This window comes from Lichenostomus cassidix, chromosome 6, assembly GCF_008360975.1.
Source record: "Lichenostomus cassidix isolate B80296 chromosome 6, HeHo_3.0, whole genome shotgun sequence".
NCBI classification, from domain to species: Eukaryota; Metazoa; Chordata; class Aves; order Passeriformes; family Meliphagidae; genus Lichenostomus; species Lichenostomus cassidix.
This window is the reverse complement of record NC_139487.1, coordinates 3,230,855-3,258,068: the sequence shown is the minus strand read 5'-3', so window position 1 is coordinate 3,258,068 and position 27,214 is coordinate 3,230,855. Positions and strand designations below refer to the sequence as shown.

The window sequence follows — 27,214 nt, the reverse complement described above, 5'->3', positions numbered from 1 at the left end:
AGCATAGATCCCTTCATCCCTCAGAGATGTTCAGCTGCACCTGGGTGAACCATCCCAGAAAATCACACAGAAATCAGAGCAATTCAAGGCCATTCCTGAGAGCTGAGTGTAGGCAGGGAATCCAGCCTGTCAGAACAGACTTACCCAAGTGAAAATCTGACTCAAACAGAAAGTGAACCTTCTTATTCTTGCAGAAGCTGATTTTTCATATCAGCCCCTTGCGATCTGGGCTCTGGTTTTGTGCTTCACCAGGGGGAAGCCATCACTTTCTAACAGTTGATAGTTCTGATACCATTCTGGAGCTTGTCTTCCCAAGTTAGAAGAGTTAAAATTGCAGAGCCAGTTTCCTGCAGCACCCTGCTGCTTCCTGACGTCTCCAAGTGCAGCACTGATCCGAGCTAACCCCTTCAGGATGGGCTGAGGGTCTGGCTCAGAGCACAAGGGGCCACAGAGCTGCTGCAGCCCCGACAGTGATGGATGGCCCCTAGGAGAGGAGGATGTTTAGTCATCTCCTGGGGAGGATTTGATGGACATGAGTAACTGGAGCCTCAAGAGCACTGTTGGAGTTGCATCATGTTAAAAATAGTTCATATTGTTAATGTGCTGAGATGCACCGGGCCTGTTGGGTGGCTTTTCTTTTGAAGAACACTTTCTCCTAACATCCAGGAAGGGACCATCTGGGATTTCAGAGGGATGCTGTGCTAAGCCACTCCTTTCCCTGACCCCTTTGTATGCCAGCAAGGTGGCCACCAAAGACAATGCAGAAATTAAGTGCCTTATTTCACAGTACCATGGCCAATTTGGGCTGGAAAATCGTGTGCACTTCCAGGCTGTGGTGCTCAGCCACTCCAAGGAGTCCTGCTTTATGGAGGAGAGTGTTTCCCAAGGCTGTAGCTGATTTTTCACAAGCAAGTTTGTACACTGGCCAAGAGTGCTGACAGCTCAATGTTCAGCTGCAGTATATAATTTTCTGTCACTTTGATTTATGCTCTTCTCTGCAACCAGAGTCCCACGTGAGAAAGAAATCGGAAGGAGTCTATCCTAAAGTTAGCTCAGTGCTAACTTCTTCAACCGACCTAGCAAATTAAAGATATTTTTAGATGGGTTTTTTTATTTATTTATTTTGGAATATGAAAGGAGAAAGTCTTAAAAAGTAACCTCCACTGTCAGTTGTGTGACCTGCTGTAAGTTGCCATGTGCTGCAAAGGGTCATTGTCACTGAGAGAGAAGCCAAGCTGGACCGATGAGACCAAGATCTGCTCTTGGCTGAAGCTTCCACCTGCACCCATGACCTTGTCCAGGGAGGCTCTGAGGCATCAAAGCAGTACCCAGGACATCAGAACTGAGCTCCAGAGCACTGCTCCACTTTAGGGTACCTTAAAACTCTCAGTGGCTGGGGATTTCTCCTGGGAAAAAGCCTGAATTCCCAAGAAAACAGGCTGATGTAGAGCCATGGCCTCTGCTCCTGCTGGACATCAGGATAAGGGCTCATCCTCCAGCATCTTGGGTTTGCCTGGGGGTTTCATGGCACAGCTCTCTCTTTTGCCTCACTTCTGGCACCCAGACTTGAGCTCCTGAGTTGTTTTGCCGCATTTGGAACTTTGCTTCTTGGCATTAGAGTTTGGGATTATTGCTTGCAGTCCCCTTTGGTTGGATGCTTCAAGAGCAGCTCCGAGCCTGAGGGGGGAACAAACCCACCCCTTGGCTGTTTTTGTGAGCCACAAAATGCCTGTGAGACAAAGGAAGGGGCCACATGAAACAGCAGTCGGGGTGGCACTGACAGGGACAAAAGCTCCACGCACAGCCCCAGGAAAATGCAAGAGAGCAGGGAAGTGTGTTCATCCCAGCTCTCTGCTTTCCTACAGAGTCCAGACAATTTCATTTATTGTGTTTTCATATTAACTTCAGTGGAGCCAGGGGTGTGTTGTGATCCCGTGGCATTTGGGCAAATGGGTAAAAATACCTAATTTCATATATATATATTTATATACACACACACTCCCCTTTCACAGGACACATTAAGTGTATACAGGGCTTTTCCTTGATGACTGGCATTTAGCAGCTGAGTTACAGATGGATTTCTGTGCAGTCAGCACAGATATTAATCACAAAATCCTTTTAATAGATCAAAGAGTGCTGCGTAATTGAAAATTTCTTGTAGAAGCGTTCATTTCAAGCAGTTCCTAAAATTTTCTCCTAATGTGTAATCTAGGAAAGGAACATTTTTCAAGCTGTAAAATGCAAAGAGACGTTTTGTTCATTGCTTTATTTAGTTCTCCATCAAATTAAGGATTAGCGACAAGAAATTGATATTTTACTGTACACCCAAAGTTATTTTTGCATTCATCCAAGCCACTTGGTTAAATCAGGAGTGAGCGGTAATCACCACTGAAGGGATGGATACCCACTGGATTTTTACTTGCTTTATGTTTGAAGGTTTTTCTCCATCAACAAACTTCTTTTCAGTTGAGAAAAACCTAAAAACCATCATAATGATTATTCTCATTGCTCCCAAGCCCTGTAGCAGATAGAAGTTGGATAATTAAAGAAAAACCCATCCACCTTTTAAATAAGAGGCAAAGTCTGGTTTATGGAGCCTGGTGCTGGATGTGGCTTTGCAGGAGACACAAGGAAAGAAAAATATCAGCTGAAAATATAAAACTATTTCATTTTTCCTAATTCACACTGTAACTTTGCAGCAAGTTTTGCAAAGCCTTGAGCAGTGTGGGCTCCCAGAAGAGGCCATGCCTTTGTGAGGAGCTCATGTGCTTGGATGTGAGGAGCAGGGCTGAGAAAAGAGCAGGAAGGAAATACCCTTGGGGAGCTTCAGTGCTGGGACTGAAGAAGTGATTCGGTGCTTGTACAGACAAGTGCTCACCAAATTCTGCACATCATTAATAATAATAATAGTAATTATTATCTCTCTGCCTCCCCTATCCAATGGGAAATGCCTCTTCCCCACGGAGAGGCTTTGCTAAATAAAGGTTTGCCCTTCCCAGGGAGCAGGAGAGGTGGGAGGTGGACATTTGGGCTCCTGTCTCTTTCCCAGAGGAAGGTCATTAAGCATATGAAATACATATGTTTCCTCTTCAGCAGCTGTTGGGTTTCTCAGCCCAAGAGCCATAACAGGACTGTGAGGTTTGGAAAATTTCTGTCTCCCACATCTGCCCCCTCCCTGTCAGCAGTGCTGCAGAATCAGCAAAATGGGACTGTGCATCTGCACTGTGTTAGGCCAGTGCTGCTAATTAAATTGTTGGCAAAAAAATGGCTTCAAGTTGATCAGCTTTGGGGTGGTGGCTTGGTGGAGGGTGAGACTGAGCCTTCTCCTGGTGGTGTTTCAAACCACCACTGGTAGGTTTGCAAGAGATGGTAGTCCTGCAAAATTGAACCCTGACAGAACCTCCCTTTGCACTGAAAGGATCTCTCATCTCTCTAGGGAAGGGAATTGTTCTTTTCTTTACCTATTTCTAGATAAAAACCGTGAGAGAATAATTATTTGTAATTTTGTAGGGTCCTAGGCTTGCAGTGAAGTGTCCTTACAGCGATCCCTGTCTGGTGCTGCTCCTGCCTGGGTGAAGAAGTGCCCTGTAAAATGCCATGCATTGACTTGGATTAGTTAATTAACTAATTGGATATTCTCTTCCAGTTGAGGCTTTGCACAGTTTTGCCCAGCTCATTTGCACAAAGGATGTATGATCTACCTGGGCATGTGGGAAAGACTTGAGTGTGGGAGAGAGCAAGGGAAAAGGGGGGAAAATAAACAGAAAAGGGAGGAATGTGAACCTCAGGAGTGCTCCATGGGAGGAATGTGAACCTCAGGAGTGCTCCATGGGCACTGCCCAGGCTCTGTGGGCAGCAGGATGGCTGTGGCCCTGGAGCCTGTTTGGGATCCTATTTGGGATCCTGCTCTTGCTCAGCTCTGCCCCTCTGTCTCCTTCCAGGCCTTCTGATGAGAACCACCCCGAGGTGAAGCCTGATGCCTATGTGAACAACCTGGCTGAAGCTGTGGACATCATCCTCCAGCAGCTGAAATCCTAGCAGGCACAGGGCTGAACCCTCACGTGCAGCCCCTCCATGGAACCACTTCATCCTCTCCCACCTCCATCCCACCTTCCTGAACCCAGCCCAGCCTTGCCCAGCGTGGGTGAGCACCTGCCTTCTGAAGTATTTCACGTAACGGTACTAAAATTGTCTCCTGACCTCATCCAAGGGAGCACCAAACCTGCTGTCCTCTGGCAAGTCGTGGATGTCCTGCTCTTGGTGCCTGTGAGAGCCTCAGCCTCCTCCAGGCCATGCTGGGGGTGCTTTTCCCCCTTTTTATCTTTGCTCACACCAGGGACCCAGCCTGGGGGTTGGAAACAGGGAACCCAGGCACCCCCTGAGGAATGGATTTACCTGTTTAACCCACATGTGCTGTGCCTTTTGGGGTGGAGATGGGATGGGGGTGTCCTAGAGGGCTGATGGAGGCCACCAAGCCCCTGTGTGTGTCCTGTGTGGGGAGGCGGACAGCCCCACATGCCTTGGCAGGACAGTAGGCATGGTTCTGCCAGGATTAGCCCAGCTGGAGCAGCGCTGGGTGAGGGCCTGGGAATCCAGTCACACATTAAGGAATAACTGTGCCATCGTGTCAGGAATAAACCCTGTCCTTTGGATCTGGCCTTTTGTCGTTGTGTTCAGTGGGATCAACGCTGGCAGTGGGATTTTTACAGGATCTGAAATGCTTTTTCCTACCTGGAAAAGGCCATGGGACTGATGGGTTTGCCTCCCCTCTGCAGGGGATCCTGTGAGCAGACATGGCTGTGTGGGAGGGGATGTTGTTTCCTACCTCTTCCCATTAAAATCCTGGATGTGCAGTCAAGGGCTCCCCTGTGCCAGGGAGCTCCAGCTGAAAATGGACTTTTTACAAGGGCATATAGAACAAGGGGAAATGGGTTCAAAAGGGTGGATTTAGATTGGCTATTGGGATGAAATTGTTCCCTGTGAGGGTGGTGAGGCCCTGGCACAGGGTGCCCAGAGAAGCTGTGGCTGGTCCTGGATCTCTGGCAGTGTCCAAGGCCAGGCTGGACAGGGATTGGAGCAACCTGGGACAGTGGAAGGTGTCCCTGCCATGGCAGGGGTGGAACAAGATGAGCCTTAAGGTCCCTTCCAGCCAAACCATTCAGTGATTCTAGGATTCTGTACTCACTGAGCATCCCCTGGGACTGATCCTGCCCCACATGCCTGCTGAGAATCTGCTGCAGCAGCTCAGCTCCAGCTCAGCCCCTCCTGCTGCCAGGAGCACTCAGCACACCCAGGGCTGGGACAGGCATGAAATTTGCCTTTTTTTTTCTAATCAGAATAGGGATTTCTAACAGGAGCTGCTCCCTGCCTCCAGGCATTGCAGCCCTTCCCCAGGGATTTGAGTTTCTCTCCCTGTCAGTTTTGCAGTGCAGCTGCTGCAGCTTGTGTGGTAACACCTGGCCATGCTGCACCTGGCAAGAGCATAGAAGGGACTCAAAATGGGTCAAAAAATTCAAGATTAGGGCTTGCTCCATTGAGTCCTCTGCCCACCCTCACTGACACCTGGTAGTGTTTGCAAGGGTCACCTTTTAGAGGCAAAAGTCCCCTTTTAATCAACATATCAGCATCTCTGCACCCTCTTGGGGTTTGGGCAAGACTTTTGGGGCTTTGACTTGTTTCAGATCTCCCAAGAGAACTATGGAAATCATATAATTATGTTTGTTAGATATATTTATATATCCATATGCTCAGGCAGCTTGTGCTGGCCACTCTCTGCATTCTGCCACTGCTCTCTGCATCTGCAAGCAGAAGGTGAAGGAGAATCCCAGCTCTGTTTCCAGCAGTCCCAACACCTGAAGATGACCCTGCTCACTGAAGGACACCAAAAGGATGCTCCCTGTTTCTGGAGCGTTGGAACACTTGTTTTTCAGAGCTACCAGCTGGCCCTGAACTGCACAGCACGCCTTGGGGACAGCAGGGGAAAGGGGGCTGGGAATTAAATTCTAATAAAATAAACTACATCTGGGAAAATGACCTTAGTGCAATTTTTTGGTCTGTTTTTGTATCTTTTGTCCTCTGGGTAGTAGTTCAGCCAAAGTGTATGGTACTGTCAGCATCCACACATGGAAGGATGCTGTAAACCCTGGTCAAACGTTCAGGCTGTGATGGATCACTGAGAATTTCTTTTTTATCCCCTAATTCTTCCTTTTTTGTTCTATTATACTAAGCCTATCACTTCAATCTGATTAAGTTTAGGCAGATAAACATCCTGCCATCTGTCATGAAACTTTTTATACTGTTTGCTTGCTGGAGGAAGTGCAGCCGTTTTCCTTTTCGGGTTACAAAGGCTGCAGGGAGATATTGCCCTGTTTCCCCAAGAACTTATTTAACACCCTCCATGTGCCCTTGGCCTGCTGTGGGCTCTGGCCTTGCTTTAGATTTTATTTTAAGAGGCAGGATATTGTGTCTGTCCTTAAACACAAAGAATGAGGTGCTACTTGGCACTTCAATTTGCATTTTGGTGTTTATATCTTTGGCTGTGTTACAGCTAAATGACAGGCTGGGGGGGAGGCATGGGAGGTGTTCCCTCACCGTGGGGAAGGTGCAGAGTCTGCATGTAAATATCATAAAATGTCCATTTTCCTGTGCAACCCATGGGACACCCTTGCTATTTCTGCCACAGACACCCCTAGGGAAGGTCCTGGTTGAGGGCGTTCCCGACCCATTTCTTGGGACACCCAAAAAATATTTTGGGACTCCCAGCACCCATGGAGATGTCAAGGAGGTGCAGCCAGGAGAGGAGAGGAGGGAGCTCCATCAAAATCCAACCCATCAAACTCCAACCAGTGCCACAACCCCGAGGGTCACTGATGTCCCCAACCCCCTGGACCCCACAGACACACCGAGCCGCAGGGACAGCACAAAGAGGCAAGACAGCAGCCGGGGGTTATTGAACCAGGAAGCTTTATTTACACAGTAAAAGTAACAAGCAATTTCCTGAGATTGAGCTGCTCTAGTGCAATCAAGTCATGGAGGGGGCAGGAGCAGCCTCCTCGCTGCCCAGAGAGGGGACACCTCGGGCAGCCCCTCCCGGGACACGCACGGCCCGCGGCGCTTGTGCAATTGCCAGCGAGACTTGGCTACTACAGGTCATAGCTTCAGAAGGCTTTGTTTTTATTCTTCTTCCCATTTTTTTTTTTGTTTCGTTTTTTGTTTTGTTTTGTTTTTTATTTGGCCATCCTCTTCTTTCTCGAACACCGAACCCACACACGCCGCAAAGCACTGCTACAATCCTAGAACATCCTACGTCAGTCTGTTCGCCTGGGCAGCCAGGAGCTTTAAACAATGCACTTGAAACACGACTTTATTGGCCAAACAGGCTATGCTAGCACGTGGAAAAATTACAATCTATTTTACAAACACTTCTTTTGCGTTGGTTTCTCTTTTTAGTTTTAATGTACTTTTTCATAGGGCAGGCTCGAAGAGCTACATCTGCAAAACACACAGCAAACTCCTATGCTCCTGCTAAGACTTTCTGTATTAAAATCCTATTTTTTTCAGGATGGTGGACCTTTATTGCTGCTGCCACAGCTTTGGCGTCATCCCAAAACAACTCCTGCCCAGACTGGGTCACACCTTGGACAAGCCACTGAGTCTCCTCACAATAATGAGCCTATTTTAGCTACCTAGCAAGGAATAACATCCCTTGTCTGCATATTACTTTAATATCACATTCTGGCAGCCGGCAGGGATTTGCCGGGGAATTTGGGGGTTCCCAAATCATCTGTGTAATAGGTGAAGTCCTTTACAAACCAAAAGCAGGACCCCCAAGGGATGCCCTGCTCTCCCCACTGCGCAGGGGATGAATCTCCTGACGCCGGGGGAGCAACGCCACTTCTGACTTTACAATCAACAGGATGTCCCCTGAATCTGAGGCACATACTATATTATATTTAATATTTTTAATTACTTTATTTATATATATATTTATATATATATAAATCCACAAATGTTTTACCTCTACAGAGAGAGAGAGAGAGAGAGAGAGAGAAATTTAAAAAGTAAGGCTTTCTTAAACTGAGAATAAGTACATGAAATCATACAAACCCAACAAGAAATACCCAACAGAACACCACCGTGGCCTCAAAACTGTCGCTAACTGTAGTCTGTGCCTACGTCAACGTGCCCAGTGTAAGGCCATGACTCATTGGAGAAGCGTTTTTAGTAAGGCAAACGGGTTGTGCTGAATGTAAACTGAATGCTACTGCTATGTCCAGGACAGCTGGGCCGTGGCCCAATGGCCACCTTCCCACTGTGGGGGGTTAGCATGGCACCAGGAGCAGCCCTTGGAAAGAAAACAGAAGCCCTTAGGAATTCCAGCCCTGGGGATGCCCATGCAAGAGCCCACCTGGAGCTCTGCAGTGGCAGCCGGACATGGATTTGGGTGAATTTGCCCTTTTTTGCTCAGCTGAGGAGGTGCCTGAGGCCAGCGGGAGCTACACACCCCAAGATCAGGACATGTCAGTGGTGGGGAGGGAAGGATGGAGCATCAGGAAGACTCAAAGCCAAGAACTGTGCTGTGAGGGTGCCACTGCAGGGGCATGGACAGAGGGGCAGCAGCCCGGGAAAACTCTGGCACAGCTGGACTCTCCCAAAACGGCTGAGACCAGCAGCGCCTTCCACAACAGGAGGGCTAAAAATCAACCCAGCACGTATTTTCTTCTAAGTGAAGCATCAAGCGACACTTCGAAAGAGCTGGAGGGTTCCCCAAAATGAAAAGACATCCCTGTCTTCCCCTCCCAAAATATCTGGGGCTCGTCCTGCTTGCCTGGATGGAGTGGGCAGTGCCACTGCCACCAGCAAAACCTCTGCAGTGCCAGGACAGGGGTAACAAGTGATGGGTTCCGCTGTGGTGGAAGATGCCACACACATCCCAAACCACAGTGGAAAAAAGTGCACTAACATAACCAGAAATGATGAATGAAACCTGTACCAGCAGCTCTCAGCTTTTCTGAGTTATGGACCCTCAAAGCATTGCCAACGGGGGTGCTGAACCCCATAAAAAATGTCCTGTCTCCAATTGCTCTTGGTATCAATGATTTGTTTTTTCCTTTCTCACTTCTGCAAAGCTCGGGAAGTGACCCCTGAGCTTGAAGAAACCAGCAGAAGGAATCCAGTAGATGCTGGAAGCCATTCATACAGCTTTCCTAGAGCTTTAAACAAACAAACAAACAAACAAACAAAAAAAAACAGAAGGAGAAAAAAAAAAAAATGCATCCTTCTAAACCTGTTAGCAAGTGGACAGCTTATTTTTAGCAAAGAGAATTCATATCGTACAAACAGAATGGTCGCCACTTTATCTGTGCTAAAAAAAGGCACAGGAAGAGGAAAAGCTTTCAGTGCTGCTACCTGGATTTTCAGCCTTTTGCCAGCTGACTTTGTCAAGTAACCCCTCCATGACGTGCCTCGGGCATGCAGCCCTTCACAGTAAAGCCAAAAGAAAGAGGGTGGCAGCCGTGCCCCGGGTAGCAAAGAGGGCACAGCTGCTAGTAAATGGGTAAACAGCCAGCCCTGCTCAAAACAGGGTGTTGGGAACCCAAATGAGGGTGGCACTGAGCCTGAGTAGGGCTTTTTTTTCCAAAGGGGTTGAGAGAGGGGGCTGGGAAGAAAAAAAAATAGGGAAGGAAGGCATTTGAGCATCTCTGCGCAGGGCCCAGCAAGCGCTGCTGCGGATGCCACCCCACACGGGCCAGGGGTCTGTTTAATTCCTCATCAGGCAAAAGAAAACTAAAAATAAAGGAGTAAAAATCCAGCTCTTGCCATCATTAAATTTGAGCAAAACACTTTACTTGTGATTTCCTTCTCACAGCACTGCCAGGGACGTGGGGAGTGAGGGGAGTGCTGGGCCCACACGGGATGCGGCCGGAGAAAAGGAACTGCAGCCACCCCGGCAGTGCTTGGTTTGCAAATCTCAATATTCTGCTTTTCCCTCACTTATCCAGTCCCAGGGGTGGTGCTTTCTCCTCGTGCACCCCTGTATGACCTAGCACAAGTGGGACCTGTGGGAGCACGGCCAGCTCCATCAGCTCCAACCCTGTCCTGGCAAAAGCCATTTACTCGCGGATTCCGAGTTTTTGGCGATCCCCGTGCCTGGTTTCCCTGTGGGACAGGCACTTTCCTCCGACTGGCTGATCTCTGGCTACAGTAGTTACAAAGAATTTCAAGATTTACACACGCATGCACACGAATTCCTCTAAATACCTGATGAAATTTTGGCAAAGCTGCTTCGTCCCCTCCAGCTGGCAGGAGGGGAGCAGTGACAGGATCCCACAAACTCGTTGGCAACGAGCAGCCCTCCAGGGCTCTGCTGGCAGCCCCCCGACCCCGGGGCGAGAGGAGCAGCTCCCTCCTCAGTTGTTCTCTATCTGCTCGATGTCTATCTCGCCGTCCAGCTGGAAGAGGCTCTCGGTGTCCATCCCGCCGCTGCGCCAGGCCGCCCTGTCCTCCTCCTTGCCGCCGCTCTCCTCCTCCTCCTCGCAGGACAGGTCATCCCTGCTGGCCTGGCGGGGCTCAGGCCGGGTGTGCCGAGGCTCTGGGACAGGGGTGCAGGCGGGGGTCCTGCCCGGCATCACCTCGGGGGCTGCAGGCCATGGCTGAGGCCCTGGGAGCCGCGGGGAGCCATCCTCGGCCGCGGCGCTAAGGCAGGTGAGGCTGTTGAAAGTCTGGCGGTTCTGCAGGGGAAAGGGAGAGAGGCGGCTGGGTTAGAGACCAGGGGCCATCCTGGAGCTGGGCTGGGGGGGGAAGATACACCAGAGGAGGTGAGAGTAGTCCCAATCCCAAATCTGAGCTCTCCCAGACCAACAGAAAGCAAGCAGAGCAGCAGGAACACTCAGCTCACAGCCAGCAGCTCCCCAGGAGATGGGCAGGTGCTGCAAACCCCCAGCTCCCCATCCATGGCTGGTCCTGTGCCTCTCCTGCCCCTGCAACATGCAATGGCATCAAAAACACTCACAGCCTGCTCTGGATCTGTCCCATCACCATCCCCACCCCATGCACTGCCCAGTTCCACATGTAAGACAGTACAGAGCTCGCCAAAAAGGAATGAACATTTCCAACAACCCCATTTATTAGCCAAGAGAAACTTCTGCCCTTCCTTGTGTGCTGCTAACCCCTCCTCTGTGATGGTTCATGGCTGTCCTCCCTCACTAAAGACCACGCCAGTGCAGTTCTCTGTTCTCTGAGTCTCCACACCTGGTTACCTTGGCCGGAAACTTGCTTTAGCTCATGTACTGTCACATCTTCCAAACAGTTTCAAGCCCTGAGAATGACAAGGAGTGTGCAGGCACTCCAAACCCTCTGGAGCAGAGCACACAGAACGCCCTGGGGATGCCCTTCGGCCACAAGTGTGCTCACCCGCCTTTTGCCCAGTCTGGTTTTTAAAAGAGCAAAAAAAACCCTCATTACTGAGTGCCAGTGGAAATAACAAGGACATCCCAGCAGCAGTGTGTGATCTGAGGAGGAGGACACCGAGGAGATCTCAGCAGCTCCTGTGAGCCTCTCACCAAGCCTGTGTGTGATGGTGCATTCACTTCCCAGACACTTGGCCTGGACACATCCCATGGGATAGGCCTGGAAGGGAATTCAGTAAATACCTGGGAGGAAGGTAGCACCTCGCTAGCTGGAGATGTTCACCTGTTACTGGTCAGTTTTGGGTCCCTCATGACAAGACATTGAGGTGCTGCAGTGTGTCCAGAGAAGGGAAAGGAGCTGCAGAAGGAGCTGGAGCACCAGGAGTGGTGAGGGACCCAGGAGGACATCAGTACCCAACAGAGCATTGGTGACACAGAGTGACAGGACTGCTGCCTGTATCTGCTCTGGCTGGCCAAGTTCAGGACCAAACACACAGCCTGAGACACAGCCTTGCTCCAAAACATCCCCACTGGGAATCCCAGGGAATTAGGTACATTTGCTTGAGGTTTTTTCTTTCAAATCCAGGTAAGCTGGGAGCAACTCCACCAAAATAACTTACCCCAGGCTGTAAATGAAGGAAAATCACCCAATTACACAGCCCCTAAGGGAGATGCAAGGGCTCTACATCACACCCCAATCAGTTCTTAACAAATCAAAGGGTCCTGTGCTAAGCTGGACCCATGGACCATTGCTCAGAGGCTTTGGGTGCTGCACTACCCCACACAGAGTAAAATGAGTCACTGCAGAGGCTGCTCTATCTAAACACAGAAGTTCCTGCTGCCCCACAAGGAGTTGGCCACTGCCCAAGTTGGGGGAAGCTACATTTCACGTGGCCTTCAGTCTCTGAAACCTTCAAAAACCCACAAGCCCCAAGTCCGTGTGAAAAGATGAGCATTTGTTCTCTAATTATGCCACTGCACCCAGTCCTCACGTCATCCTGGTCATGTTCTTTACATCCCAGCCATGCCTCTGTCTTCTGGGTGCTGAGCATGCAAACAGCTTCAAGCAGAGAGCTGCACACTGTGGTTAATGGACAACTCATAATTACCACTGCAGAAGGCCCGAGGACATAGTAGAAATATTTTCTAAGCACTTCACAAAATTTGCAAGCATATTTCCAACAGTGGTTTAGGCACTTGAAAAGCCTAGGTCTCCTGAAAGTCAACAGCCCTCTCAGAAGTGCAAATCCCTTCTACAAACAAAACTCTGGCACTTCTGGGAATGTTAATTTTTCTCCTTCTTAATCGAGCTCATCTCCTGGATCTGGTGCCTCCCAGGGTTTGGTACCCAGGGTTTGGACATGCCAGGCTGCTGCAAATGGGACAGAGCATCCTGAGAGGGTGGGAGATGCTCTCCAGTGCTTCAGAGGAGATGAGTGATTCCTGTAGTGACAAAGGAAGGAGGATGCAGCCTGGAGAATAACTCAACAGGTCCACAGCACATTCTTCCCATCCAAAAGGAAAGTGTTTCCAAGCTTGGACATGTCTCGGAGAACAGCCATGAAGTTTCTTGACTTTCAGGGAAATTTTGCATTTGATGGGGCTTTGGCAAGACAACCAAGCAAACAGTCTCATTTTCCCTGCCCAAATCCACACACACTGCAACCCAAGCCTTGGGTCATTCCAGGGAATATCTCTGCCTTCCCTGCAAGAGGATGGAAAATCCCTTCTGATGTTCCTGGTGCTGCGGCAGCTGCTGGTGGAGGAAAGCCACGTGCGAAGGGTGCCAGGCAGAGGAACTCCCTCTGAGGCAGGTTTTGCAGCTCAGAAAGCAATTTTTCACAGGCACTGGCTGCCACAAGACCCCACAGCTCGCCCTCCTGGCGGCTGGGATCAGGAGAGTCCCCCCAGGATGGAGATCCCCAAGCCAGAATTCCATGGGCTGGCTGTGGAGAAGGGAACGGTGCATCAGCCACCACCGTCAATGCCGCGTCTGTTCCCAACCCTTCGGGAGTTCTTTGCTCATTTTTTATTTATTGGGTGAATTTAGCACGTGCCGAGGTGCTGAGCTGGCAGAACTGGGCAGTCAAGTCCTCTACTGATGTCGGAAAAGAGCAGGTTTGGTGGCACAATGCAGTGCTTGTTCCCCATGGCCAGGCAGCCCCAGGCCCCTCTGAGCCCCTCCACAACCTTGGCCTCCAGTGCCTGACAAAAAGGAGTGTCAGGCACCTCAAATCCTGTTGGACTCAGGGAATCCAACACAGATGGCTTTTGGGAAGTATTTCTGGCCATCCTGACTTCACCCAATGAGCACCTGTAATGTACCTTACACCCAAAACACCTTTACCAACCAAAATAACCCATTTCTGACCATTTGAGGTGCTGGGTTTTTTTCCCCCAGCCCTTCCCTAAGCTGCCTCAATCCAGCATGCTGGGCAACCCCTCAGAGAAAAAATGAGGCGTTGCTAATACAAGCACCTGAAAAATCATCTAAAAGCACAAATAAAAAACGCTTGGCCACTTGGAATAAGCTGCAGGGTTGCTCCAGAGCAAAGCCCTTCTTGCATACCAGACCAAGCTCAGGGTCTCATGATGCTCCACACTGTGTAGGGACCAAAGCTGCAATCAGACAAGGCTGCAGGAGCTGACTCACCCCTCACATCCATCCCTTTCCTCAGGTTTTCCCTCCCCATCAGGGACAGAGGCTGGAGAAATCAGCAAGCTGGAGAAATCCCTCAGCACCATTCCTCCATCTGACTCTTCCCTTGCTAAAACATCCAGCTGTAAGCTTTTCCCCAAAACACATCCCTGCAAACACGGTGGATCTACCAGAAAAAATCTCAGCAGGACTGGGATCCCTGCGGTGATCACGGTTTTTGCTCAAACACCTTTTTTTTTTTCCACCCTGCCAGGTGATTGCCACAATTTTCCCAGGAAAGGTGTAACTCTACAAGCTGTCAGCACTGCCAGCCCTACCTCCCAAGCTGTCATCACCTCCTGTTAGCACACTGGGCTACAGTTGCTTCAGAAAGATGAAAATAACCTGGTGCCAGAAGGGAAGGGGGAAGCGGGCAGTGAGCGGTGCTGCTCCATGTGGGAATGATGAGCCTCTGCCAGCCCTCCCGAGCCAGCAAAGTCACCTCCACTGGGGGATTTTCTGCCTGGCTCAGGTTTAAAACACTCTCCGAAGAAAACATCTCCTGTAAAACACCTTCAGCCTGAATCGTTATCTCTATATCGTTCTATATAAATGCTTTGGTTGTTTGCATTATGGTAAATCCTGCCTGGCATTTGTGCTAGGGAAAGTGCTCGTCTGTGCTGCTGAGGAGGAGGGCCAGGTGCTTGAGACTGGAAAATGAGACCGGAAAATGGGTTTTGATTTGGTTTTTAAGCTCTGCAGAGCTTCATTATGGCAGCTGGTGTGATTTGGGCCATGCACACACACACAAACAAACACAGCACTGGGGTTCAAGCTCTGCACTGCCTTTAAGGCACTCACAATCTTCTCCAACCCCATCCCCAGGCTGGTTTCCCGGTGAGTGGGAATGGAAGGGACACGGGGAGGGAGCTGCAGCAGGCATGGCTCAGCCCTGATGCTCCAATAACCAGCTCCCCTCCTTCTAACCAAGGAGCATCTCAGCAGCTTTGCCAACAGGTCCAGGCTGCAGCACCGCTGGAGCCATGGGCTGGACAAGGACATTGTGGGCTCAGTGATGCCCCAATGTCACCAGCACCTCCCTTGCTGCACTTTGGACTCCCCAAAAAGAGGGACACAACTGCCTTCCCCCAAGGAGCACTGGTGAGCACTGCCACATGTGGCTTCCAACATCAACACTGACTCTGGGGGAAGGTCAGGGGTTTTTTCACCCACCCTGTCCTCCCACAGAAGGAGCCTCTGAGCAATGAAGTGTTGGGAGAGAAATGCTGGAATACCTGAGGAAGGAAAACACAGGAGGCAGTGATGGGGGGTGTGAAAAGCACACAGAGCTCGTGTGCCTGGTGCAGAGCAGAGCTGGGTTAGACACAGCATTGCCATGCCATGTCAGGGAGCTCAAACTCATCTGCTACTCTATTTTTTTTTTTTTTAGATTTCATCTATGGAGACATTGAGTAGCTCACAGGCAGCCCCACAGCCTTCACCAGGCCCAGGTGAACGTGCCTGCAGCAGCATCCCCAGCCCTGCTCCTGGTGGGCACCACATTCCTGCCCTGGTTTTCAGGGTCTGCCTTCCCAGCTCTTCCCTCCTCACCTCCTAAAGAAAACCATTTACTCTGTCCCAAGTCTCATTTTGCAACAACAGGCACCAGTGCTTACCTGGTGCATTCAAAGCTTTAGCAGATAATTTTGCTTTTATTCTGTTTGGTGTGAAAAACAGCTTTCACCAGCTGGCTCAGAAATACCTATTATCCTCCCAAGTCACTTCACACTACAGTACTAAACAAAAAACAAAACAAACAAAAAAACCCAAGAAGAAGGCTTTAACTCATTAGTATTGATGCTGCCTTTGGAACCTGTGGAGAAAAGTTCATTTACTCACAGCTTTGCTCTTGTTTTTGGAGTGGCTCATCTTTGGGGAAATTCATGTAGTTTGACTTGTCCCAAGTTAGGTCGAAACATCACTAATATGGAATTAATTATCCTTTTTTCTTAACTGCATTTGTTGAGAATCTCAGCCCTATTCCATTTTCATACTATTAGCATAATATTCAGCATGGAAGTAGTATTTTTGTTATGCCGCTGTCTTAAAAGTAAAAAAAATTAAAACCAAACTTCCTGTCACTGTTTCAGCAGCACTGAATGAAGAATACCAACAAGTAAAGAGATAAAATCATATTGTGAATGACCAAAAATCCAGAGTTTGTGGCACCTTTACCCACTGCTCCCACCTGCCAAGACCTTCTATGAATCCAATGCAGACTTGAAATACAACTCACTTTTCTGTCACAGCTTTGACCTTAGGCTCACCCTGAGCATCTCTCTCTGGAAAGGAAAAATGAAGGGCCCTTATTCAATTATTTATTTATTTTTTATTTATTTAGCTCCATTTCCTGAAATGCTTTGCCTTCCTAAAATGCTTTGGGAGAGTTTTGCAAGGCAAGTGGTTCCAAGTATCTCCCAGTAGCTTTTAACTAACCCACTAGCTCCTGGAGTGCTGGGGTTTGGGTGGGGTTTTTTTGGGTTTTTTTTAACCAGCATGAAAAATCCCTTTTGGCTTTTTTGAGCCACAATGCCACTTTTGAGCATGCTGAGTCCTTCAAGGGTGAATCTCTGAATTTTCAAAAGCTGTTCTTTGGGATCACACCATGTACCAGCCTGGGGACAGAGGGGTTAATCAGCACGTGGTGAATCAGATGTGCATCCTCGGGACACAATTGGATTTTGTCCATGTTGGGGACAGACACTGCCAAGCTTTGTTTGTGTTCCCAGCCCTGTCCTCCCATGTGAGTGTGAACAATGGGTGCAACGCTCAGCTCTGCATCCCTGGGCCTCATGGTGGGATGGAGCTGGGAGCAGGAGATGGAATGAGATGAAACTGGGATGGTAGAGCCCAGCCTGTACCTAAAGGTGCTGCAGGAGAGCTGGAGAGGGACTTTAGACAAGGAGCTCAAGTGACAGGGTAAGGGGGGAATGGCTTCCCACTGCCAGAGGGCAGGGTTAGATGGGATACTGGGAAGGAATTGTTCCCTGTGAGGGTGGGCAGGCCCTGGCACAGAGTGTCCAGAGAAGCTGTGGTGCCCCTGGATCCCTGGCAGTGTCCAAGGCCAGGCTGGACACTGGGGCTTGGAGCAACCTGGAATAGTGGAAGGTGTCCCTGCCCCCTTCAAACCAGGCAGTTTCTTTTGATCCTGAACCAAAGGCTTTTTCCCACCAAGCCACAAACTGACCTTTGCAGACTCTCATTCCTGTTTATTTAAAAAACACTGGGGCTTGGAAGCTGGAGTCTCTCTTAGAAGTTACATCAATAGCAAACTATTTCCTGGGATACGTATGGAATTCAAAACCTCCAGTTTTTTGCCTATCACTACATTTGGAAATATTTGTCACCGGCTTGAGTGGGTGCTGACGCCAACCAAGATCACTGCCACCCTTCCTGCCCTCTACAGCAAGCCTGAAAGGTGCCAAAATTTACACAGAAAATCTTCTTATGTGAAAATTAGAGATTTTTACCCCTCAAGGAAAGAGGTGAGTGCTCAGAGAGGAGAGGTCCCTCTCCCACCCTGCAGTTTGAAACTTCTTCCCACTCAGTGCCAAGACCAGCCTGAGACATTTCAAACTGGTGGGCTGTTTACTTCAGCTCTGGGAGTGTACAAACGCCTTTGTGCATGGATTCTCATGGAAACTCCCATTATTCCTTAGTTTGGAGGGAAAACAAGGGCCAGCCAAGCTCCCAACCATTGCAGCATCACACACTCCACTGTGCCTGGAGACCCTCTGGATCTCCAGCCCAGGCTGGAGCTGATTTTAACCCAGAAAACCACAAGAACCACACATCCTCATTTCAGGGGGCTGCTCCTGTGATTCTGGTGCAGATGACTCCATGCTCTGGAGGCACGTGCCCCTCGTGGGGCAGTGAAGTCACCCTGTGAAAGGCGCAGTCTGTCCAGGCAGCCAGCGAACAACGTCAATGGTCCCCTTGTGCCCCGACCCTTCCCACAACAGGCACAAAGTCCTCTCTATAACTCACCCTCAGCAGGCACACCCAGGGCTTCACCCTCACCACCTCCTCAGCTGGTGGCCACTGCTGCCAGCACCCTCTCATCCACCCATCCCTCACAGGCAAGAAGCTATTTATGAACTCATAACCACGGGGTGCTCTCCAGAAGCCGTGGAGATGCAACAGAATATTGTATTTTGATTGCCTTATTTATTCTAGAGTAGCTACTCTCTGACCCATATACACCAACACATCACAGAATACAGAGCTTCATGGAAGAGAAGTACTTATCAGCTCAGTGTTCTACAAAGGGTACAACCTTTGTAGAAAATTACATGGAAATTAGAGAAAATTCAGGAGAAAAAGACCAGGAGTACATTATTTGTTAGGAGAAAAGAAGCTCTTCAAACTGCACCTTGTTTGAAGGTTCACTGAGTGGCCAAAACCTTGAAGAGTCATCAGAAATGGGGCACAAATGCCACCCCCAAATCTTCACTTGCTATCAGTGCACAGATCTTACAACTGGGAGGAACCAATATCTCACCACATCTGACAATTCCAGTCAGCCCTACATGCCACAGGGATGTTTGTGCCTTTCTTTTCACAGAAAGTTGTATTTTCAAACTCTACAGCACCATCCTCCCTTTCCAGCCAGGGCTACTCCTGTTTGGGGTTTGTGCTGCAGGGAACCTGGCTGGGTTGAACAATTACATATATACATAAAAAAATCAAAAAATAAATGGTTCAAGCTGGAAGGAACTTCAGAGACCATCACGTTGCAACCTCTGACATGGGCAGAGACACCTTCCACTAGAACAGGCTGCACCAAGACATATCCAAATATGTCCTTAATATTAAAGGCCTTAAATTTTATATTTTTATATATTTTTTTTTATATATATATAATTTATTTCTATAGAGAGAGATAAATTATCCATTTAAAAACCACATCTGTGTAAAGGACAGCTGTGTCTGGAACCATCTTAACACAAATGGAAATCTCTCAGTGACCACCACATCAAAATTTTAGACAGCAGGAAGCAGAATGGGGAAGAGATAGCGAGGGCTTTCATGGCCACAAGCTGGGATCACTGCAAATTCCCGCTCAGGGTGGCAGTCATTGGTGTGAGGGATGTGTCACATGTCCCCTGCAGCTGCCCAGAGCTTGTGTGAAGGATGGCAATCTGCACACACCAGCCTCAGGGCTGGCCCATGGCTTGGCTTCCTGTCCATGACTCAGCCAAGCCACCAAATGCAGGGTTTGTGCTGCCAGGAGGAGCTCCAGCACACAACACCCCAGATCCCAGGGATGTTCACACAGGGGTGTGAGATATGTCAAGTCCCTCTGGAGAAGAATTGCACCATAGAGAGCACAACCTCGAGGGTGTCTCTCCACCACACAGCATCCCTGGCAGAGCATGCTTTTATTTTAGAAAATCTATTTTCTCACCTAATTCACCCACACACTTCTCCAAGTGTCTTGCAAAAGGTAAAACCACTCACTTCTGCCAAAATCAGCCCAGCTGGGAGGACTCCTGGGGTCCAAGCCACCTCCTGTCACCTTTGTGACACCTCTCATCTCCCATTTATTTTAGGTGCACCCATATCAGGAAAAGAAAAACCAGCTCTTCAAAAAACCTCTCAATTCATGGGAAAATCTGATCCCAGCCATTTCTGATCATAGCCTGCCAGTACAGACACAGTCCCTGGGGCTGTGAGGCCAAGAGCACAGTGCCTAGGAAGGAGAGAAAGCTGTGAGGAGATTAATTAACACACTGTCAAAACAACTGTTGGGATCACAGAGGTGGGAGGTTGTCCCCCTTGGGCTTGTGCTTCACATGGAACAAAGGAATCAAAGCTGAAGCTGGGAAGTAAGCTGTGCACTGAAATGAGAGAATGGTTTGTGTCCTTATGTTTAAAGAGGTCAGAGATGCCAGGCCAGGTAGCCAACTCTCCTTGATTGGGGTGAAAAATAGAAACCCATTGGGGTGAAGAATAGAAATGCCTCCCACCTCACTCACCCCCAGACTCAGGATAATTAAATGACACTTCACTGTCACCCACTCACCTGACTGAGACCCCCCAGGTTCACTCCCAGTTCAAAGGCAAAGAGGCACAAGGCAAAGAGTTCATGTGCATTTAAAAGGAGCAGAAGGATTCTCGTGGTGCCCTGGCTTTTAAGAATTGTTGCTATTTCAATGACAACCATGTGCATGGTGTGGTTTCTGCCTGAAGTTGAAGCCTGTCTTGTTTGGTGCCATAAAACTAAATAATAAAGGGAGGGATATGGGCTCACCTCCCTTCTCTGGGCTATGGGAATTGTAGACAGAAGAGACACAACCAGGATTTTGAGGAATTAAAGGCAGTATTTTCCTAAGTATTTTCCCTCCCAGCTTAACTTTTAACATTTATGCTTCTCTCTTAATTAGCCCAGTTATGTGGCCATGTAATTGCTTCCAGGAGTGGCTCCCTCCCCTCCTGCCTGGCCTAAATATCCCTCCTGGTATGAAGAAAACATTTCTTTCAGGTCAAATTATTTTTATTTTGATTATGGTACTGGCTTTCAGGCCTATAAACACATGTGGTTACCAGCACAAGTGAAAAATTAACCAATCTGCTGCCAGAGCCAGAGGCTGATCCGACACCCCCAGGCCTGGTGCCCTCTCTGCCCATAGCACCCAGGGACTCATGGAATGCCCTGTGCCTCAGTTTCCCCATCTGTAGAGTGAATGCTTTGTGGATAACTGGAAAGTCCAGTCTGGACACTTTGGCTGTCCTTTCCTTTGCTCATTGCATGTGAGGTGTTTCTACCCCATTTAAAGCCAGACTTGAGCAGACGTGCAGCCACATGGACACTTTGCCATTATTTCAGCTCTTCCTCTGAAATCACCCAATTCTGCAGTCTCCTGCACTGGAAGCATTAAAAGCAGCCTGCAGGGATACCCTAATATGCAGGGTTTTCTCGAGCACACTTATTCCCCACGAGGAATTAGCTGGTTTTCCCGGCATTCCCGTCCTGGGGAGGGCTCTGACCGTGCCCCACCAAAGGCAAGAATGCTCCCCATGACTTGCCTCATCCTGCTCGTCCCTCTGTGCCAGTCCTCCCACGCCGAGAGCCTCCTGCCAGCACTGCTTTCCATAACCCCACAGCTCTGAAACCCTGGCCCTTGCACAGCTTCCAGCTTTGCTTTCGTCTCGTTCTGCTCCAGCCCTGCCATCCCACACCCAGCAGCACATCCCTGCAGTGAGGATTCACCCACTGCCATGGACACCCGAGCCCAGCTGGTTTTCCTCCCTGGGAACTGGGAATATCCCTGGGACCTGCTTGGACTGGATCCCAGGGGGAGTTCTTTGGTGATGCTGTTGTTGGTTGTTGGTTGTAGCAACCGCCGGGTGTTGGGCAGCAGCTCTGGCCACCCAGCCTGGACCAGAGGGACAGGAGGGGCTGGGACAGGAGTGCCCACTGGAACTGGGGGAGATGCTACACCAGGCAACCCTTTCTCTATTCCTAAAGAGCTGGTGCCACACAGTGTGGGGCTTCCAGACCCTTTCCTTGTGGTGTTGCTTCTCCCAGAGGATGAACCACCCCAACACTGAGCAATGCTGAGTGCTCAGGCATTGCTTTCTCACTTTGGAAGATATTTTGATGTGGAGGACAGCAGCCAGAGAAAACACAACTATTCCTCAAGCTGAGGGTTTTCCAGGAACATGGACTGAGCTGCATTTGGACATCCAAGTGATTAGGATTTTTGTCATCCTTGGATCACCCACCCATGTCAAAGCCATGGCCATCCAAATTACAAACATGTGCCTGGGCTCAGCATCCACTGGAGGGAAGGAGAAGCTCCTGCTGACCCCCAGGATCTCCCTGTCCAAGCCCTTTGTTTCCTAGCCAACAAACTTTACCCTTGGACTGATGTGATGGAGAAGCTGCCTCACAACATCCCTGGAGAGCTACAAAGGTCTGTCCAGCCAGAGCCTGGACACTCTCCTCCTTCCCTGTCCATCACACCAAAGAACCACAGAATAGTCTGGACTGAAAGGGTCCTTAAAGCCCATCTCATTCCACCCCCTGCCATGGGCAGGGACACCTTCCACTGGACTGGGTTGTTCCAAACCCCATCCAACTGGCCTTGAACAATTCCAGGGAAGTGAAATGACTCTTGTCTGCTTGTACAGAGAGAATTAGAGGGAGCAGTTGTGCTATTCCACCCTGTGGCTAGTAAAATAGAATAACACATGAACATGGTTTTTACTGTCTATCCAGCTTATTATCTAATAAAATAAGCTTAGCATAATAAATGTTGTTGCTGTTTTTTATGAAAAGACAAGAGCAATCCCAATATTTTTTGCCTGATCTCACCCAAATATGTGACTCCTTCACCCTTTTTATCCTCTAAGCTCCTCTGGAGGAGGAAAAGATGATCCAATACCACTACACTCCTTCAAACACCCTCTGCACTGCCAAGCACAGAACATCATAAAATATCATGTTCTTGTAAGGAGAAAATGCACACACAGTGTTGGCTCTCACACACTGGGTGTTTCCCAGCTGTTTCTCCATCCCCACCTGGTGAATTCCTCCCAGCAGTTTCCCTGCAGACAACAAGGGAATGGCTTGAACCAGACAGGCTTTGCTGGCCCCAGCATCACAAAAAACCATCAGGACAAGAGACCAGATCGAACTGAAACCACGGGGGAAGTTTTAGGGTCAGCAGAAGGTGAGAGCCCACCCTGGGAGGTGGCCAGGGTGCCCCACAGTGAGAGCCCTGGAGCCTTCACTCCCCCTGTTATTTCCATCCCATACAGAGCTGGTGGTGTCACTGACTGTGACTATGAATTATTGGTGTGGGAAATGTCAAATCATAAAAATGCAGAACAGTTATGAGTGTGGAATGGAAACGTTGCTCGTGCTGTCCTTCAGTGCAGCCTCTCATTTTGTCTCTTGCTAAAGTCCAGTCACTTGGTCCAGCAGAGAGAGGACCTAGGAGCAAAATCTTCCCTGATTCGTTCTTTAGATCTGTTATCTGGCTCTGCACAGCACATCGAAGAGGGAGGTTGTGCTCTGTGTTTGCAACTGAAAATGAAACATGATAACATCTCCAGAGTGGAAAATTACAGACGCTACAGAGTGAGTAAAGCCCGTAGCAGTAAGAATTCGGCACCTGAGAGAGCCGGGGCTGGGTGCTTTGGGGTGCTGCCTTCCTCTCACCATGGCGGGCCCAGAGCTCCAGTCCTCTAAACTCAGAAATGTGGACTTTGAAACATTGCTGCTCAAAATCTGTGCCAGGAGGAAACGATGACATGGTGGACTTGGCGTGCAAAAACCAGTGTGGAAGAGAAATGCATGAATTTGCTAAAGAAATCCATTTGGGAGGGAATGGGTGAGTCAGCCTGGACAGAAGGATGTGTTTCCCCATGACACCCACATTATTTTTCATGCCGCAGACCCACCTTGGAGCATGCTGACAGCTCTTGAGCAGAGCAGAGAACACTTGAGCCCCTCGCCAGGACTGCCCTGTTGCCTCTTACCTGGGTCATCTTGGCGAGGTCCAGCGAGGGCCGCTGCTCCTGGGCCTCGTCCGGCCTGCGCCGCTTGACCCCAACCTTTTTGTCGTTTAAGACACAGGGCTGGGAGCGGCTGCGGGACAAGCCGGCGGCACGGCGGCCCAGCTCGGGCGTGGAGGCTGGCGTGCTGCTGGCCGAGGGCGCGCCGTACTCCGCGCACGAGAAGCGCTCGTGCGAGCACGACAGGGACCTCTGGATGTCCACCCTGTCTCCCCCGTGCCCCCCGGATTTCCTGGGCTGGCCCCCCAGGCGGGGATGCTCAGCACAGAGCGGGTTGGAGCGGGCGGGCAGGCTGAAGCTGGAGCTCCTCTGCATGGTGGCGAAGCCGTTGGAGTAGCGCTGGACGCTGCCGCCGCTGTAGCAGCGCCGCTTCTCCACCGGCGTCCACACCTTGGAGCCCAGGGGTCTCCACGAGGTTCCGCAAGCTGACATCTCGTCCGAGAAGGACAGGGAGCGGCACTGGCGCTTGCTGGGAGGGGCAGAGGGGTTGCCATGAGGGTCGCTGAGGCTCAGGTCCTTGATGAGGTTGGTGACGGAGCAGGTGCCGGCCGCGTCTCTCGGCCAGCGCGAGCCCTCCTCGCCCTTGTCCGACAGGCAGTCCCAGATGCTGGCGCCCGGCTGCTCGAGCTGGAGTGGACATTTCCTGCTGAGATCTCTCCATCTGTCATTTTCTGGTTCAGAGAGGAGGAGAAGAAAAAAAACGACACACATGCGCAGGCATTAGCGTTAATTAATTCTGCGACTCGCTTTCTACGTCCATAAACAAAAAGAGTAGCATATGGGACGTTTTCCAGTACAAATTAATTAACTCTTGGAATATGGTTTCCCGAACTGCCAGCAGAGCGGGTTGTGTGGTGTAGATGGAGAGAGAGACAAAGTGACAGTCCCAGCAGGAGCAAAACTGCTAGAAGAAGATAAAAACATGCCACTGAATATTCCAGGTTGCACTAGCTAAGGGGTATTCAGCAGTATAAAATGCTGTGCCCGTTGGTTATCTCTGTGCTAAATCATGTCTCGGATGTGTGCAGTTTGTCCTGGGCTCCACAACTTACAATTGCCTGGATTTACAGCTGAATTTAAAAAACATGGAATCACAGAATCGTTGAGGTTGGAAAAGCCCTCCAGGATCATTGAGAATATCCATTAACCCAGCACTGCCAAGGTCACCACTAACTCATGTCCCCACGGGCCACATCCATATGGATTTAAATCCCTCCAGGGATGGGGACTCCACCACTGCCCTGGGCAGCTATGCCAGGGCTGGATTAACCGTTCCATGAAAATTTTTTCCCTAAAATCCAATCTAAACCTCCCTTGGTGCAACTTGAGGCCATTTCCTCTTTCATTGCTTTTTACCTGGGAGCACAGCCTGACCCCTCCAGCTGTCCCCTTCTCTCAGGAGTTATGCAGAGCCAGAAGGTCCCCCTGAGCCTCCTTCTCTCCAGGCTGACCCCTTTCCCAGCTCCCTCAGGTGTTCTCATCAGACCTGTTCTCCAGACCCTTCCCCAGCTTCCCACCAATAGCCACATTGGAAGAGAGGATGAAGGAGGATGATCTCATTCCCATACACATCCCACTGACAACAAAAGAAGAAAGCAAAGCTCCCTCGAGGCTGGGCTGCCCTGCAAAGGACAAAGGACGGGGCTCTCTGCAGATACACCTCCAAAACTCAACAGGAAAACCATGGCAGGACACAAACCCCGCCGTCTGCCTCAGTGGAAAAAAGTCATCAGCCAGCAGCCTCTCACCGGTGCCTGTTTTTGTCGTTGGCTGCTGCAAGCCACGCCGGAGAACTGTCACTGCCAAGTTTCACATGATGGTATCTAAACCATGCAATATTTTGGGGGCTTTTTGGGTATTTCCACTCAGGCAACTGGAGGCTGAACTGAAAGCTGTGCCCAGCCCACAGCTGCAGGTACCAGCCTGGTAGGGAAGATGCAACAGTGCAGAACGCTTCTGACTAAGGTTTCAAGTCAGGAGGTCAGATTTGGGGCCCTTTGCACCACTTTTGGCTGATTTTCCCATTTCTCCCTGCCTCCAGCTGCTGCCATAACAGCTCCAGCCACAAACAGCCTGGCTCTGCCCGCAATAACCGCACGGCATTTCAACTGTTGCTGCCCTCATTTTAATAAACACAATGAAAAGTGAGAAATCTGCGCTAGACAACTCCATCTATGTTTAGATCTTTATTATTTTTCCTCTGTACTATGCTGCCAGCAGAGAGGTTTCTTGGGTCAGGTCAGCAGACAAAAGAAACAGAAATAGAAGCCGATTTTTTGTGGCAAGCTGCCAAGATCCTCTGGCCAGAGACTGTACAAAAGGCCTTGGTGAGGAGGATACAGAACACCTTCCTCTTTCACCCCTGCTTCAGCACAAACAGCTATAAATCTTCCAAACCTGGCAAAGAAAATGGCAAAAGCACCACTATCCCCAGCCCCAGCTTGGGGTGATTTGCTTTTCCTCTTGCACAATGTGAGCTGGCACAACCTGTCCCCTTAGGGCCCCCAGCCATCACTGACCAGTCCCAAAATACCAAATAGCCCAGAAAATGGGTTTTCAGTGCAGACAGAAAGCAGGTTGCCCTGAAACAAATTGAAAATGGGGTAGCCTAAGGGCTGAGGGTGTAATTAATGAACTCTGGAAAGCCTTATTGAGGAAAAGCAGCTGGTTTTCTGCTCAGTTTTTTAAGACTAAGATTCCCATCCTGTGCATGTTGATAACAATAATGACACTGGAGCCATTAATTCTGCTGCAGTTAAACATGTATTAATTTTCTTAAATTACAAACCTCAGCCTGGTTTGCCCTGAGGCAGCAATTTGTTCCAGGATAAAACCCACCACGAGAACCCCTTGGTTTGCAAGGGAGCTGCCTGGCTGGAAAACTCTCCTGTCTCTGAAGGGACAATCAGAGCATGGTGTAAGAGTAGCACAAGGTGCTCTCGTCCTGCTTAAACAGGTTCTTCTTGGCTGTTAGTGTCCCTGGATGAAATAGCATCTTCCTTCTGGATTTTGACTTAGAACTGCAAAAATATACACTGACACCGTAGCAACATCTCACAAAACCTTCTCCACATCAAACGAACCCTTGTGGTGCTCATGGGCTGGAGTCACATCCCAAAATTGGGGAGATGGGTGTTGTCCTCCATCCTTGAGAGCTCTGCACAGCCCCATGGAGAACAGGGTCCATGCTCAGAGCATCACAGCCAGGTTTGCAAACACTGAGCTCCAGGTCTGGCAGGAGCAGCACACGAACACAACAGGCACTTTGCAGCTCTGTGATGGCCCTGGGCTTTTTAAATGACTGCTGTGCTCCTCTGGTGACACAGAGTAAATTTTAATGACCACTCATAACCACAGAGAAGGGTGTAAAACCAAATCGCTGACACAACTTTAACTACAGCGACACAAATGTGCTGCTATAATATTTTTACAGTTCCTTTTTATACATAATGCATGATCCTTCTGCTCAAGTTCCCTCCACGTTCTTTTCCCATGAAATAATTTACATTAATACATAATTTATTATGGCAACTTGTAAAGCAATTAGGGGTTTCAATCAATTTTTCTTATCCTTTTTGGCAGA

The 27,214-nt window shown here is 49.5% G+C and overlaps 2 protein-coding genes and 1 long non-coding RNA gene across 6 annotated transcripts in view; 2 read left to right on the top strand and 1 right to left on the bottom strand.

Annotated features, from left to right (window-relative positions):
* Window positions 1-4,657, top strand: part of LHPP (phospholysine phosphohistidine inorganic pyrophosphate phosphatase) — a 68,968-nt gene extending 64,311 nt beyond the window's left edge. The window contains exon 7 of the mRNA XM_085064631.1: window positions 3,942-4,657. Coding sequence (XP_084920757.1) covers window positions 3,942-4,038 — 97 coding nt within the window. The 3' untranslated portion in view covers window positions 4,039-4,657. The remainder of the gene's footprint in view (window positions 1-3,941) is intronic.
* LOC146435053 (uncharacterized) overlaps window positions 1-6,033 on the top strand; it is a 230,700-nt gene extending 224,667 nt beyond the window's left edge. Inside the window, exon 2 of the long non-coding RNA XR_014853124.1 lies at window positions 5,139-6,033. This is a non-coding gene — a long non-coding RNA (uncharacterized LOC146435053). The remainder of the gene's footprint in view (window positions 1-5,138) is intronic.
* Window positions 6,034-6,946: 913 nt separating this feature from the next.
* FAM53B (family with sequence similarity 53 member B) overlaps window positions 6,947-27,214 on the bottom strand; it is a 43,531-nt gene continuing 23,263 nt past the window's right edge. For all 4 annotated transcript variants that reach the window (XM_085064622.1, XM_085064623.1, XM_085064625.1 and 1 more), the window contains 2 exons: window positions 23,596-24,302; window positions 6,947-10,730 (listed from right to left, as the gene is read on the bottom strand). In XM_085064622.1, the coding sequence (XP_084920748.1) occupies window positions 10,410-10,730; window positions 23,596-24,302 (1,028 nt within the window). In that variant the 3' untranslated portion in view covers window positions 6,947-10,409. The remainder of the gene's footprint in view (window positions 10,731-23,595; window positions 24,303-27,214) is intronic.